Here is a 15682-nt window from a genome sequence, read left to right as displayed (position 1 = left end):
TTTTCTGAGAGGTATGGATCCTTAGGGAACTCTAGATGCTTTGGGTCAGTCATTCCAGAAATTCTTGAATCGTGTGAAGGAATGGAGGGTTGTCTGTTAAACAGAAGGGCCATATCCTGAGAAACACGGGTATTGAAGTTTACTCCCCACCCCCAATTTTTTTGGCTCTAATTTTGAAGAAAGTGGTCAACACTTGCCTCCCTCCATCTATTTTCTGCTCAGCCTTCATTCTTCTTTTACTAATGTCTACTCACATCCAGAGTTGTCTGTTCCACACTATGAATTCATCCTTGCAACTGATAGGGCCAACAGTTTTTCCACCTGCAAAATGAGATTGCAGGATGTCTAAAATCCCCCCCCCCCAGTTCCACAGTTTTGCAAGCCATCCCCTAATCTTTTTTTTAGAATTGCAAATATACTTGCTGGTGTCAGAAGAACTAGAAAGCTTTTGGGACTCTTTAACTGTGTGTCTTTGGGCAAGGTACTTCACCACTTGAACTTCATTTTTTCTCTTTTGTAAAATAAAGGACTTGGACTAGACTAGGAAATTTTAGCCTTTGGTCCTTAAATTTGTCTATTTTATTGTTTAACATTTATTTTTTATTTTTAAATTTTATTTATCCAATTATATGTAGAGATTTCAACAGTCATTTTTCATGCTTCCCTCCCCCCCCAAGATAGCAAGTAATCTGATATAGGCCATATATGCACAATCCTGTTATACATATTCCCATATTAATCTGACTGCGAGACAAGAATCAGAGCAGAAGGGAAATCCTCCAAAAATAAAACATTTTAAGATGTGAAAATAGCATGTTTTGGACTACCTTCAGACTCCATAGTTCTTTCTCCAGATGTGGATGGTCTTTTCCATCACAAGTCTTTGAACCCTGTACTGCTGAGAAGTGCTAAGTGTATTGTAGTGGATCATTATCAGTGTTGCTCTTCAAATGTACAGTGTTCTCCTGGTTTTGCTCATTTTACTCACCATCAGTTCATGGAAGTCTTTCCAGGTTTTTCTGAAATACACCTGTTCATCATGACCTGAAAAATACTGTTCCCTTCAGGCATGTACCACAACTTGTTCAGCCATTCCCGGCTTCTTCACCTCTCCAAAAAGAGTGCTATAATTATTTTTGTACAAGCCGGTCTTTTCCCCTTTTTCATCAGCCCTTTGGGATTCAGACCTGGTAGTAGGGTCAAAGGTTATTGGGCATAATTCCAAATTGCTCTGCAGAATGGTTGGATCCTGAACTTTCGTATTTAAAGAGATCTATTTTGGAACTGCATTTCAAAACAATTGGTTTCCTTTGTAATTCCACGTATTAATGGTATCTGTTTAAAAACCTGCTTCTGATGGCCAGAGGGGACGAATTATCTCCCTTTTGACTGAGGAGGAAATTGAGGCACGGGGCGCTTGTGGGACTTGTCCGAGGTCATGTGGACGAACAATGGCAGGACTCCCAGTAGAAAGCCGGGACCTTGGCTCCCCGGTTCAGTGTCCTTTTCGCTCCACATCTTGTCACTGTTTCCCTGCCTTGCACACTCACTCCGGCTGGCACACTCCGTAGTCTCCTTCCCCCACCCCATCTCTCTGCCCACCCTCCAGCCCGGAGCCTCTGAGCCCTTGTCCTGCCCGTCTGGGCCGCCCAGCCCGGGGCCGGGAGCACGTGGCCCCCCGCCTGATCCGGTCTCGGGGCAGGGGCGGGGACGGGGCTCCGGGAGGCCGCCGGCGGGTGCGGGTGCGCAGCCCTTTACTGTCCCCAGGCCATTGTCCCCGGGGCGGGGCCGCCCCGAAGTGCTGAGCTGGGAAGAGCTCTGGGTGAGGATGCAGAGGACCGGCCCCCAAAGCCAAAGCGCCCAGGAGGCCGCCGGGGGCCCCGCCGTGGCCATGGACGGCTACCCCAGCCCCGTACCCGCCTTCCTCACCAAACTCTGGACGCTGGTGGGGGACCCCGAGACCAACCATCTCATCTGCTGGAGCCCCGTGAGTGTGACGCCCCGCCCCTCCGGGAATGTGTCCCTGGCCGTGTAGCACCCCCTCTGGGACCTCGGGCTCCTCCCGCACCCCACTGTCAACCAGTATTTCTGGAACTGACTCTACCAGCGTCTCCCAATGACCCTTCCTGGGGCCCCACAAGGGAGACAGTCCTACTGGCAAACGATTTTGACAGTTAACCAGTTACCTAGTCCAACACTTATTTTACATGTGAGAAGGAAACTGGAGGCACCCCGGGAAAAGTCGCCCCATCAGAACCCTTCCCCCGCTTCTGACCCCCTCCCCCCCTCCGTCAGTGACAGCCTCCCCTCCACATCCCTATGACAGGGCCCCAGGATGGGGGGGGTGCTGGTTACAGCTACCCTCAGGCCACTTGGGTTTTTTTAGCATTGGGGAAGAGGGAAGGGGCGATGAGAGGGAGAAGCAGAAATGGGGAGAATACTTACAGATCGACTCTGGAAGGGATTTTAAAGATGATTAATCCAACCCTGTTATTTTACAAATGAGGGAACTGAGGCCCACAATGAGAAAATGACTTGCATAAGGTCATAGAGACAGCAAATTCTCAGCTGGGTTTCCAATTCAGGTTTGTTTTCTGTCTGCATGTCAACAATAAAAGTCCATGGTCAGAGATGTTCTAGATCTGAAAAGGAAGGACTGAGTCCCTTTGATGAAGGGAGAGAAAGGGCAGACTTTGGGGACAGCTGTATTAGGGGATATCTATAAAATAAGAGTGATAAAAAGTTGGGCTGTCAATAGAGGATACATACAAAACATTTTTAAGAGTTAATGTGTGGGGGCTGCTAGGTCATGTAGTGCATAGAGCACTGACCCTGCAGTCAGGAATACCTGAGTTCAAATCCAACCTCAGACACTTAATGATTACCTAGCTGTGTGACCTTGGGCAAGTCACTTAACCCCATTGCCTTGTTAAAAAAACAACCCCCCCAAAAAAAGAGTTAATGTGTGTATGATTGTGTATGTCAAAAGTGGAAGGGTCCTTAGAGATAACACATCCAAGTCCATCATTTAACAGATAAGAAAGGACATGACTTCCCAAGGTAATTTAGCTAGCTAGTGACAGATCTAACTCTCCTGACTCTCGAGTCAGTGCTCTTGTTTACAGTATGGGTTTGGAATCAGGAACATCTGAGTTCAAATCCTACCTCAGACATTTACAAGTTGTGTGAAGTACAAGTCACTTCACTTCTTTGCCTCAGTTTCCATATCGGTAAAATGGCACCTACTTCCAGGAGTGTTGTGTGGATTAAATGATAAATAGTAACCATAATGCACTCAGCACATTATCTGGGACATAATAATTTGTAAATTCTATTAGAGTATTTATAAACTTTATAGATGTGTTTAAATTCATAGAGGTTGGAGTCTATGTCTGAATGCTAGTGGATAAAATATTAGACTTGGAGTCTGGAAGATCTGAATTCAAATGTAGCCTCAGACACTCACTAGCTATATGATTTTAGCTATGTCACTTCTGTCTGCCTGCCTCAGTTTCCTAATAGGTAAACTGGAGATAAGAATAGTACCCACTCCCCTGGCTTATGATTATCAAATGAGATAATAATTACAAAAATATTTTTCTTTAGGTTTTTTTTTTTGCAAGGCAAATGGGGTTAAGTGGCTTGCCCAAGGCCACACAGCTAGGTAATTATTAAGTGTCTGAGACCAGATTTGAACCCAGGTACTCCTGACTCCAGGGCCGGTGCTTTATCCACTATGCCACCTAGCCACCCCTATAATTACAAAAATATTTGCTCAGCACAGGATCTGGCACCCAGTAGGAGCAATATAAGTGATTATTCCCTTCCTCTCCAAATTTCCCAGCACTTTAATTAAATCCTGTTAGCCATCTGCTAACTCTTACCTTCTTGAAGATAGTGTGGCGCAGTAGGGAAAGACTTGCGCTGAGACTCAGAGAGTTTAGATTGGCTCTAGGGATAATGTTCTTTCTGCTCTTCATTGAGTTATTGGCTATATGGTCTTGGGGAAGTCATGGGATCTCTGCATAGAAGAGATTGGAGGTCATCTGGGCCAGGAGCTCTTCACTGTGTTGGTGTCCTGGACCCTTGGTAGCAACCTAGGCATCCCTTCTTATGTGTTTGAGTGCATAAAATAAAATACAGAGAATTACAAAAGAAACTAATTATAGTGAAATGAAGTTAGCAAAATAGATATTTTTAAACACCAAGTTCACAGTCATTAGATTAAGAATTCCTGATTTCATCCAATTTGTTCATTTTACAGAGAGGGGAACTGAGACCCAGAGAGGCAATTGAAGTTCTCAAAATCATGGAGAATAGGCACCTATTTCCTGATTCAGCAAAGTAGGGATTTGAAATCCAAACCCTGGGTTCCTTTTTCTATACCACAGCTGCCTTTTCTTTTTAATAAATGCAGTTTTAAGGATACCACTGGTCTTTATATAGACTCAATATTCCTCTACATCTCTCTCCCTCCCCCTCCCACACCCAGTTCCTTATAACAAAATTCACAAGTACCAAAGATTTACACTTCAAACTCAGTTTCCTCATCAGAAATACAGTTAAGGCATTTACTCTACCTACCTTATATCTCTAAGTGGTGTAAAGATCATTCAATGAGATTGTATGTATCTGTGTTTATGTATGTGTGTTTATATGCACATATATGTATATTGACATCATATCTGCCAATATCAGCTATATTTATGATTCTCTGCTCCCCAAATATTCCATTCCATGGAGACATCCTGTTAGAATAGATGAACAGGTGAAGAATTTAGAAAGATCTCCTTTTGAACCCCACTTTTTGCTGTGTGACCTGGGGCAAGTCACATATACAGTCTGAGGCTCAGTGATCTCATCTATAAATTGGGGTTGATAAAAAGTTGAATTGTCAATAGATAACATACACAAAACATTTTACAGGAGTTAAAATGTAAACTGTTATGATTCTCTTTCATTTCCAAATCTTTACCCATCTCTGCCCATTGGATCCTCTAGCTTCCTGAATCAGCTTCTATATAAGGTCTTTCCAGATTCCCCAAGTCTCCAGTTTTTAATGTTCTCCCCTTATTCAGAAATGAGTTTCTATACATACCTACATATATAATTTTTTTTTGCTTTTTGGGGGGGAGGTAAGGCAATGGGATTAAGTGACTTACCCAGGGTCACACAGCAAGGTAATCATTAAGTGTCTAAGGTCAAATTTGAACTCAGGTCCTCCTGACTCTAGGGCCAGTACTCTATCTACTATGCCACCTAGACACCCCTTTTAATTTATCTGTTTCACCAAAGTAGGTAGTTACTTTAATAGGACAGATTGTTTCATTCCATCTTGATGCCATCAATGACTGGCATAAGCATATAATAGGTATATGACAAATGTTTATTGTTGTTGTATTGTTTGTCCCTGGACATTGCCCTGGCCCTCTCTCTATATTTTGTCTATATGTGTCTGTGTCTGTGTGTTTTTTTTTCGGGGGGGGTGTCTCTATGACTGTGTTTTGCAGAATGGAACCAGCTTCCACGTTCGAGATCAAGGCCGCTTTGCCAAGGAAGTTCTTCCCAAATACTTTAAACACAACAACATGGCGAGTTTTGTGAGGCAGCTCAACATGTGTATGTGTTTCTTGCCAACACCACTTCAACCCAAGAGGGAGGAGGGTCAGAGGAGGAGAGGGCACTGGACTGGTGGGAGAGGGAAGAGATGGCTCCTCACCCCACCTAGGAGAACTGGAGTTCTAATCCCCCGCTGCAGGCCTGGGTGCCTCTGCCTTATTAAACATGGGGGAGGGAAGCCCTGGGGGTAGACTGCTGACAGTTGGGTCAGGAGACCTGGCTGGTCTCCCACCTGGGGCTCATATGACACTAGACAGAGGCTCTCTGCCTGGAAAATGGGGGACAATGGGAATGAGAATGGGGGCTGCAGTTGTAGCTGATGTTGAGATAGCCCTTGGAGGATTATTTCCCGAGTCCTCTGCACTACTGTTTTGATTCTCACAACATCCTGGTGAGGAGAGCTGGGCGGTTAACATACCCATTTCCCAGATGAATTTAGAGAGCTTTGGTGGTTTAGTCCAGGCTTCCAGTTCGAGACAGAATTCCAAACCCAGGTTTCTGGGGGGCCTTCAAAGGCAGGGCTCTGCCTCTCCAGGCAGGAAGGGGACTCACAGTCCTGACCTCCAGAGGCTGTGGGGAGGAAAGTGCTGAAGCAGAGGGAGCTATTGTTCTAGAGGGACTGGTAGGGCTCCAGAGTCAGCATCCCTTGGAACAGCCCCCTCCCCTCCCCCGGACACTTCTTAGATGGTTTCAGGAAGGTGGTGAGCATCGAGCAGGGAGGCCTGGTGAAGCCGGACCGGGACGACACTGAGTTCCAGCATCTGTGTTTCCTCCGGGGCCATGAACACTTGCTGGAACATATTAAGAGAAAGGTAGCCCTGCTCCTTCCAGCTCTATGTCTGACCTAGCCCTCGTTTCAGCTGGCAGCCCTGGCCCAGCTCAGCCCCAGCCCGGCCCCAGTGCAGTCTCAGCCCTAACCCTCTGTCTGTCCATCTCCAAGTCTCTGCCCCAGCTCAGCCCCAGCCCCAGTCCAGCCCAGCCCCAGCCTTAGCCCCAGTCTCAGTCCCAGATCAGTCCCAGCCCCAGCCCAGCCCAGTCCTCTCTCCAAGTCTAGGCCAGGCTTGGACCCAGTCCCAGTCCCCAGCCCCAGTCGCAGCCCTCTCCCCAGCTCCAGGCTAGGCTCAGCCCCAAGCCCAGTGCAGTCCCCTGGAGGCACTACCCAGAGGAGGGAGAGGGGTGGGCTGAGTCCGTCCTCCTGGGGACACCCCCACAGGTCTCGGTGCTAAGGAGCGAGGAGAGCCGGCTGCGCCAGGAGGACCTGAGCCGGCTGCTCTGTGAGGTCCAGCTGCTCCGAGGACAGCAGGACAGTGCTGAGGGCCAGCTCCAAGACCTCAGACAGTGAGCGGGGGTGGGGGTGGGGGGTGCTCCCAGGGCTGGCTGTCAGGGTTAGGTTTCTCCTTGTGATCCAAACCTCCCTAACACCCTCGCTGCCTCCACCCTGAGAGGCCTCAAGAGGGCTCTCATTGCCCAAGATTCCCAATAATAGTGACCTCTCCTGGCCTCCTTCCAGAGAGGACCTGTCAATAGGATGCAGTCTCCAAGTCAAAAGAGTCCCAAGGACATGTTACAGGTGCAAAGGATCCAGGGTTATAGAATGCCAAATGGTGCAAAGGATCCAGGGTTATAGAATGCCAAATGAAAAGCTCCCGGAGACCCAAGAGCAGAAGCCAGGATCCTTGTCTCTGGTCTGATGCTCTTTACTCACTCCGAGCTTCCTTGGCCCTATGGCTCCCCCATTCCACCCCAGAAAAATTTGTTGCAAAATCAATTTCCTAGGGAAGGGCAAGAGGAGAAAAAACTTGGAGCATCACATTGTAAAACTCCTTGGTCTTTGTCCAGGTCAGTTCTGGGCTCAGGAACCCTTTGGGGGCCTGGAGAATCTTCCCGTTGGAAATCCAGTCTCCCCCCATCCCTGGCTTCTAGCCCTGCGCTACTGGGTGCTTCAAGTTGAGGTCGTTGTCCAGCAGCATGTCTCTTCAGTTTACAGACTCAGAGGCCACCGAAAGCCCCTTCCCTTCTTTCCAGTGGGATCTGCCAGAGGCTGCCCCATTATATCTCCCTCTGAAAGCCCCCCCCCCCCCAATCTCTGGGAGGTTTCCCTTCCAGGGAGAGTGGGCAAACGAGTGATCTGGTGGGCAGTCTTCTCTCCTAACCCTCCTGATCTTCTCTAGGCAGGAGAATGTGTAGATGGGGGGTCCACCCTTCTCCCCAACTCCTTTTTTTTCTGTCTCCAGGCAGAATGAGGTCCTGTGGCGTGAGGTAGTAAACCTCCAGCAGCAACACCATCAACAACACAGGGTTATCAACAAGGTAGGGCTCTCTCTCCCCAGACCCTTCTTCCCTCCACCAGTTCACCCTGGATGGGATTCCACCCAGCCTCCTCATAAGGCCTCTCTCTGATGGATAAGTGAACTATGGGGTCACAGCTAGCTGGGATGGGCTTACAATTACCTGGGATGGGCGAGTGTCCTTGGGCTTCCCTCTCCCTTCCCTCCTGACAAACCCTCTGATTTCTGAGGAGGGGGAAAAGACTATCAGGTCTTTGGCTCAGGGGCAGATCTTAGGTTGTGTCCATCACAGGGATCCCAGAGACTCATAATTCCTAAGCTGGAGGAGAGAACCGAAAGGAAAAGCTTCTGATAGCTTGGGGAAAGGCTACTTTTGGCTCCTAGAAGGAAGAGGGACAGCCACTGTTTTAGACAGGAGGGTCTCTGGGGGGCATTCTAGGCTCTTTATGAATGGTTGGGTCCTCCCCTTCCTCCTTTGATAGTGAAAGATGTCTCTCTTTCTCCCTCCATGATCCTGAACAGTTGATCCAGTGTCTCTTTGGCCCACTTCAGACTGGGTCCAGCAGTGGAACCTCCAAGAGAAAACTGTAAGTTTGAAAGCTAGGGACAAACCTGTATTGCTTTGCCTACAGGCAAAGCCAACCTCCCTCAGTTTTCCCCCTGAGTCCGAGGGTCCTACCCCTTCCTAGGCTTCAGGCCACAGGGTAGAGAATCTAGGGTTTCCCCATCCTGTGGTCCCCTGAGTTAGTCTCTTTCTCCCTCCCATGTGATCAGGATGCCATGGTGACAGGAGCGTGGCTCGGGGTGACCAGAGGGCTGATTCAGCACTGCTGCTATTACTGGCAGGGGGTAGTGGGAAGGGCTGGGGTAGTTAGATTGGGTCCCAGAGTTGGGGGGGGGGGAGGACACATCAGTATCACTCTTCGGGTTCCCAGAACACTATGGGAGACAGGCACTTCTGCAGACTCCTCAGTTCAGTCCTGGTGCAGCTGAACCCTAAATCTGATCCCCTCCCTTAGGAGGAGAGCCAGAAGGGAGGGAAGATGGGATCTGGGAGGGAGAGATGAACTATGATCATGAGTCTTCCCCATGTCCCTAAGGCCCCTGATGCTGAATGAAGGGACTGGACCACACCCTGGAGTCAAAGTCAGCAGAACCATGCCTAAGCTTCCCTTGCAGGACGCCTACTTTATCCAGTCAGTGAGTACTCCTTCTCTAGCCCCTGCTGAAAGATCCATTTCAAGAAGACAAAAAGGAGGGCATCAAACCCGGGACTCCCCACAGGAGCCCAGGATGCTCCAGGAGCAAGGGTGCTTTCCCTATCAGATCTGGGTCTCTCTGAGAGAAGGGAAGTTGTCTCCTGTCTCCCCTGGGCTCAGTCAGGGGAGCTGGGCCTGGTACTGTGTTTACAGCCTTCCACAGAGCCGTCCTCCTGCCAAAACAGCCCCAGAGGATTGAAGGGACCCATCATCTCTGATGTCTCTGAAGTCTCCCCCTCCCCCGAAGGAATCATATCACCTTCCTCAGGCACTGGGAGGTAAGAAGGGTATCAGGAGGAGTCAGAAACAGGGGATTCTGGGATTGCTGAGGTGAATGGGTGAGCTTTGGGCTCCAGTGGAAGGTCTTCTCTGGTGCAGGGAGAAGGGCCTGGTGCTGCTCAAGGAAGAGCCAGCCAGCCCCGGGGGGAAAGGCACGGCTGGTCCAGGTGTTGCCCCAAACGACTATGACTTCTACATGGCAGCCCCACCGGTGCTCCCTGTGGCTGTGGTGCAGTCCATTCTGGAAGGCAAGGGGAGCTGCTGCCCGGAGGGGTACAAGAGTGCCCAGCAGCCCGAGAGAAGGGGCCCAAGGGGGCCCCCAGACAGGTGAGGGGAGGGTCCAGCTCTATGAATGGGGACTGGCAGGCAAGGTCAGCATTAAATAGTCCCCACCACGAAGTAGCTTCTTCTGCTATGTCTTCTGATGGCTGGCAAAAAAGGAATAAGCTTGTGACCTTCCCGCCATGACTTGCAAAATGTCCCATCTCTTGGAGTCTCTCACTCAGTTGCTCTGAGATACTGAAGAAGGGCTTTCTCCGCCCCCCCTCCCTCCCCAGCTTTTCTCTGCAACTCCCCCCAATATCAGAAGACAATCGCATAGCATTGGCTCAAGAATAGACGAATTTATCCTTGAACCCTCTCCTGCGATTTGCATTTAAGCTTTCTTTTTATGGAGCCATCCTGATTGTAGAGTGAAAGCCCCTGCTGTTTAGAAGAGTGAGGCTGGTGCATTTCATGAAACTCCATTAAGCACCTACTGTGTGCAGTCAGGGTGGGAGCCAGAGTTAATGAGTTCTGGCTTAGGGGGAAGGGGCGCTATTCCAATGAACCCGGAAACAGCCTTGTGCGCTGATCAGAAGGCTCTCCTTCTTGCTCATCCCTCTGAGGGTGTCCCCCTTTTTTAACAGAAACCAGGCCTGGGAGTCAGGTGACCCCCCCCCATTGAGTATGACCTTAGGGAATCCACTTCTCCCCTTTGGGCCTCAGTTTCTTCTCTACAATGGACTGCTCCAGATAGAGTTCCAAGATTCTGGATAATCTCTAAGACCCTCCCAGCAGCGAGAAGAGGGGGAGTTCATTCTGATCAAAATGGGGTGAAGATACAGTGTGAATTGTTCCTGGACCCCCCCCCCCAAGAGCTTTCCTCAGAGAGCACTGGGGATGGAAGGGGAGGCCGTGAGGATGGCTGACAGGTTTTCATGCTGACCCAGGACCCTGGGTCTTCACAGGGAGTCGGGGGAGCCGTTAGATGCTGCGGACCTAAGCCTAGAGAGTTTACAGCTATTGCTTCGAGGTCAGCCTGGCAGCTTAGAACCCGAGGCCGGACTGGAGGTGAGTCTCCCCCCACCCACGGTAGAGATCTCTTGGGTCTTCCCTTCCTGGTCTTCACGGGTGGTGGAATAGCGTTGTGTTTGGGGTCAAAATGCCTCCATACGATGTTCGAGCTTTACCGGCTTTGGTCCAAGTCTCTTTCCCTCTCTGGGCCTCAGTTTCCTCTTGTGCAACATTGGTCCAGCTCTAAACTCTGTAATCCTCAGGTGTTCAGCCCCAGCCTCCCAGGGAGCGAGTGGAGCCTGCTCGATGTGGATGTGGGGCTGTCCTTGGTAAGGGGGGGTGCCACTGGGAGAATATGGGGCGGGCTCAGCGGTTCCCCCTCCACCCTGAACCTCTCCTCTTTCAGAGCCGGTAGAAGGGTCCATCTTCCCTCCGGCTCACACCAATCCAGTCCCTGGACGGAAGCCCTAAATCAAGGTCTCTCTCAAACTGACCTCTCCCTCCACTGGCTCATGGTGCCCCCCCCCCAGCTACCCACTGGTTTGCCGAAGGGGGCTCAAGGTTTTCTTGCCCCCCCCCACATTCGTTCTTTTCCTCTCCAGATGCAGCAGCTCCCCAGAGATATGGAGAAGAGTGAGAACGAGCTAGTGTCCAAAGGGCTGAATCCCCCGGCCTCAGGTAGCTATGGGGGGGGGGTCTGGGGGGTCACCCCCCATCCGCCCCTCCCCTCCCCCAGAGGAAGCATCTAGCTGGAGTGTGACAGGGGAAGGCAGCCCTGGATTTTGGCCTGAAGGAAGGGGGGGGCAGGAATGCTGAGATCCAGGCCTGAAGGACCCCCCCCACACACACACACACAACCATCCCAAAGGGGATTAAGGGCTGCAGTGGGGACAGGGAGAAAGCAAGGGGGCTGGAGCGGGCAGAAGTTAGAGGTAAGAAAATTGGGGGGGGCGCCCCCAGTGCGGGAAGGAATCTTTCCCTTCTTGGCTGTTGGGATCTTGGGACAGCGCCCCCCACGGAGCCCCAGGAGGGGGAAGATTTGCCGGTCCAGTTCGAGGGGGCCCGAGGGCCCCGATCCTTTACCATCCGCCCCTCCTCTGACCTTGCAGGGAAGGAGCCGGCAGCCTCCAGGAGCCCCCAAACGTTCCCGATGGAAGCCCCCTCGAGCTTCGGAGCTCCGGTGCTTGGGGTCCCCGCTGCCTTGGCTCTTTATGACCCCTCGCAGACCCTGGCCCAGAACGGGCCTCGGACCCCCTACCTGAGTCCCGGGGCTAGCCCCGACCCATGAGGGGGGCTCGCCGAGGGCAGGGCCAATCAGAGCGTCGGGCGCCCCTCCCCATCCTGCACCCCCGCCTCCGCCTCCCCAGGAGCTCCCAGGCCAGCCAGGGAGCCGAGTCCCGAGCCCCCCAGGGTGCCTAGAGCGCCCCAGGAGGGAGGCCGCCCCTCCCCAGACCCCCCGACCCCGCCTCGCTGCCGGCGGCGCGACGGGGCCGGAGGCCGGGCCCGGCCCGGATCTCCTGGGCTCTGGGGCCCGCCCCTCAGTGCCCCCCCCCACGCCCCGGCCCCCCTCCCGCGCTTCCCCGAATTTTGGTCCCGGGTTCCCAGGCACCTCCCGAGTTGGGGTGACAAATAAAAGCCGCTGCAGTTTCCTCACAGAGCGCGCCCCCTCTGCCTCCGGGGCCCACCCAGGTTCCGCTGCCCCCCAGGATCTCTTGGTTCTGCGGCTCCGGCCCCGCCCTCACTCACTCTGCACCCCCAGCACGGGGGGGGGGGAGGTCAAACACCCAAACAAGACCGTGACCTCACAGAGTTGGAAGGTCCCTCTAGAGCTGGTGCTCTCAGCCCATCTAGGCCTGCCCATCCGTGCCAGCTCGTTCTGTGCCAACATCACAAAGGTTTTTCCCCACCACAACTCCGGGAGGCAGGTAGAGTGAGTCACAGCATCCCTGCTTTACAGAGGAAAGAAATCGGAGAATATTAGCCTTAATAGTAAGAACCTCAACAGGGAGAAAAGGCCTTTATAGGCTCGGGGTCAGGAAAACCAGAAACCCTGGGCAAGTCATTTAACCTCATTCCATCTCATCTTTCTCATTTGTAAAATGGGAGTAATAGTGTCTGTCGCCCAGGTTTGTGGTGAGAATGAATCGAGATAATGTTTGTAATACTCTTTGCAAACTTTGCAAACTGTATGACAAGTACTGGCTGGCTGCAATCACTTATTATCACATTTGCCGGTTTGCAAAACCATTTTTGAGGATGAGAAGTAGGAAGACCTTAGATCAAAGTGGGACGGAGAGTGACTCAGTACTCTTCTTTAAAAAAAATTAAATGTATTTAAAAATCCATTTTATATAAAATATATTTTACAACATGTAATTTAAAATATAATTTCTGTCTTTTTCAAACAGCCAAAACCTTCCTGTTTCCAATTAAGAAAGAAAAACAAAAAACCCTGTTACAAATGTGTATGGATAAGTAAAACAAATTTCACCGCTAGGTGGCGCAGTGGATAGAGCATCGGCCCTGGAGTCAGGAGGACCTGAGTTCAAATAAGACCTCAGACACAATAATTCCCTAGCTATATGACCTTGGGCAAGCCACTTAACCCCACTGCCTTGCAAAAGCCTAAAAAAAAAAATTCAAGAGGGCAATTTAAGAAAAATATATCTCACTCTCCATTCTGAGTCTTTCAACCCTCTCTAATCAGCATGTTTCAACATAAGTCCTCTGGAATCTTGGTTGGTCATGGTGTTAATTAAAGTTCCTAAATCTTTCAAAATTGTTTGACTTTACAATGTTGCTAGCTTCCCATAAAATGTCCTCTTGGTTCTATTCTCTTCATTCTACATCAGATCAAATGTCTTCTCTGAAGCCTTTCACTTCATTATTTCTTAGTCATTCTCTAGTTGATAGGCACCATCAATTGCCAATTCTTTGCTACCAAAACAGATCTATCCATATCTTTTATCCCTCCTTTAGAGTTTGTTTTACTTAGAACTAATCCCTTCCATAATCTACCCTTCCTCTAATTTATTCTACTCCCTTCTCTATCCCCCTCTATTTCCCTGTTGAGTTATTTCTGTATCCAACTGTGTGATTGTGCATGAGTGTATGTATTCTTTCTTTGTCCAGTTGAGATGATAGTGAAGTTTAGGTGTAACTGACTCTTTCCACCCCTTCCTCCTTATTTATAGATACTTTCATTTGTACAGTCCAATTTTGTGAGTTCTTCAACTTTCCTTTCCCTTCTGACCCACCTAAGTGAATTCCTCTTCCCCTCCTTTTCCATTCTTCTTTTAAAATCACTAAGATAGGGGCAGCTAGGTGGTGCAGTGGATAGAGCACCAGCCCTGGAGTCAGGAGTAACTGAGTTCAAATTGGGCCTCAGATACATAATAATCACCTAGCTGTGTGGTCTTGGGCAAGCCACTTAACCCCATTGCCTTGCAAAAACTAAAAAAAAAAAATCACTAAGATATAACTCTTAGTTTTCTAATTAGAATTCCTTTGTGATCCCTAATGATCAGGTTCAGGGGGAACAGGTGTATTCTCTCTCCATATTAGAATGTAAGTATCCATGTTTAGTTGCCCCTGACTTGCATGTTTGGACTTTTAGGTTTCTCTGCAACTCTAGTATTTTATTTAGGAATATTTGGGAGTCCTCCATTTCATTTAAGGTTCATTTTTTTTCCACTGTAGGATTATATTCAGTTTTGTTGAGTAAATTATTCTTGGTTGTAAGCCTATTAAACCTTTGTATTCCAAGCTCTCTTATCCTTCAGTGGTGACTGCCAAATTATACATGATCCTTACCTGTGTACCTAAATTTCTTCCTTCAAGTTTCTGCAGAATCTTTGTCTTTGACCTGAACATACTGGATTTTAGCCATAATGTTTCTGGGAATTTTTATTTTAAGAGTTTCAAGAGGTGATTAGGATTGTGTTTTTCCCTGTTTGCATTTTGCCCTCAAGTTCTAAGAGGTTAGAGCAATTTTCTCATAATTTCTTGAAATATGATATGTAGACTTTTTTTTTGGATCATGACTTTTTTTTTAAGGTTTTTGCAAGGCAATGGGGTTAAGTGGCTTGGCCAAGGCCACACAGCTAGGTGATTATTAAATGTCTGAGACCAGATTTGAACCTAGGTACTCCTGACTCCAGGGCCAGTGCTCTATCCACTGCGCCACCTAGCTGCCCCATGGATCATGACTTTGAAGGAGTACAATGATCCTTACAAATTTTCCTTTTTTGAGCTATTTTCCAGGAGAGCAGTTTTTGCTTTGAGATTCCTTATGCTTTCTATTTTTTCAATCCTTTGATTTGTTTTACTATTTTTTATAGTATCATGAAGTCATTGACTTCTATTTAGTCCATTCTAATTTTCATGGAGTTTGCTGCTTGCACAAAGTTTTCTATCTCTTGTGCCAAGCTGGTAATTCCTATTCTGGTTCTTCCATTGCTCTCATTTCTTTTCTAATTGTTTTCTTCTAGTTGCTTATCAAAACATTTAAAAACTTAAAAACTCTCTTCATTTATTCAAGGATTTCTAGTTGAATTTGTGCCCAACCTACATTTTTCTTTGAAGCTTTACCTGTAGATGTTTTGGAGTTTTCTCTTTTTGGATATGTGTCTTAAGTATCCCTATCATCACAATAGTTTTGTTTTGTTTTTATGGTGCAATTTTTTTTTTTGTTTGGAGGAGATGGGGTTTAGGGTTTTGGGGTGTGTTTTAGTTGTTTTTTGGGGGGAAAACTCACTGTATTTCTTCTTGTTCTTCCATCATATTGACTCAATCTCCTCCTCAGCTTTCTTCTTTATTCTGTGTCACCTTAGTTCAACTTGTAGAACTCCTCCTCCACAATTGAAGGGCCCACTTTACCTACATTACCTACATTATCTCTTTTGATTCTTACAAGAAGAATTATCACCTTCATTTTACAGTTGAAGGTAGGGAGGTTTGAAT

At 48.8% G+C, this 15682-nt stretch overlaps 1 protein-coding gene across 3 annotated transcripts; it reads left to right on the top strand.

The window, feature by feature from the left end:
- The first annotated feature begins 1814 nt into the window (after nucleotides 1–1814).
- On the top strand, nucleotides 1815–12074 carry HSF4 (heat shock transcription factor 4). Of its 3 annotated transcripts, none has more exons than XM_074202692.1 (13): nucleotides 1815–1987; nucleotides 5511–5619; nucleotides 6304–6431; nucleotides 6833–6957; nucleotides 7854–7929; nucleotides 8430–8494; nucleotides 9008–9107; nucleotides 9320–9444; nucleotides 9545–9772; nucleotides 10675–10777; nucleotides 10984–11049; nucleotides 11323–11398; nucleotides 11830–12074. In XM_074202692.1, the coding sequence occupies exons 1-13, from the start codon at nucleotides 1829–1831 to the stop codon at nucleotides 12006–12008; spliced, it is 1539 nt and encodes a 512-aa protein (XP_074058793.1). In that variant the 5' UTR covers nucleotides 1815–1828; the 3' UTR covers nucleotides 12009–12074. The 3 variants fall into 3 exon arrangements, with proteins under 3 accessions (XP_074058793.1, XP_074058786.1, XP_074058800.1); XM_074202685.1 differs by having other exon boundaries at nucleotides 10657–10777; XM_074202699.1 differs by lacking the exon at nucleotides 9545–9772.
- The last annotated feature ends 3608 nt before the right edge of the window (nucleotides 12075–15682 follow it).

This window comes from Macrotis lagotis, chromosome 1, assembly GCF_037893015.1.
Source record: "Macrotis lagotis isolate mMagLag1 chromosome 1, bilby.v1.9.chrom.fasta, whole genome shotgun sequence".
Lineage (NCBI taxonomy): Eukaryota > Metazoa > Chordata > Mammalia > Peramelemorphia > Peramelidae > Macrotis > Macrotis lagotis.
This window is presented reverse-complemented; position numbering and strand designations above follow the sequence as displayed.

What these genes read in the sequence shown, in the direction of transcription:
- HSF4 (XM_074202685.1), top strand. Translation starts at nt 1,829, where the DNA reads ATGCAGAGGACCGGCCCCCAAAGCCAAAGCGCCCAGGAGGCCGCCGGG. An exon ending in CAGCTCCAAGACCTCAGACA is followed by an intron (nt 6,958 to 7,853) that starts GTGAGCGGGGGT and finishes TTCTGTCTCCAG; the next exon opens with GCAGAATGAGGTCCTGTGGC. An exon ending in TGGATGTGGGGCTGTCCTTG is followed by an intron (nt 11,050 to 11,322) that starts GTAAGGGGGGGT and finishes TTTCCTCTCCAG; the next exon opens with ATGCAGCAGCTCCCCAGAGA.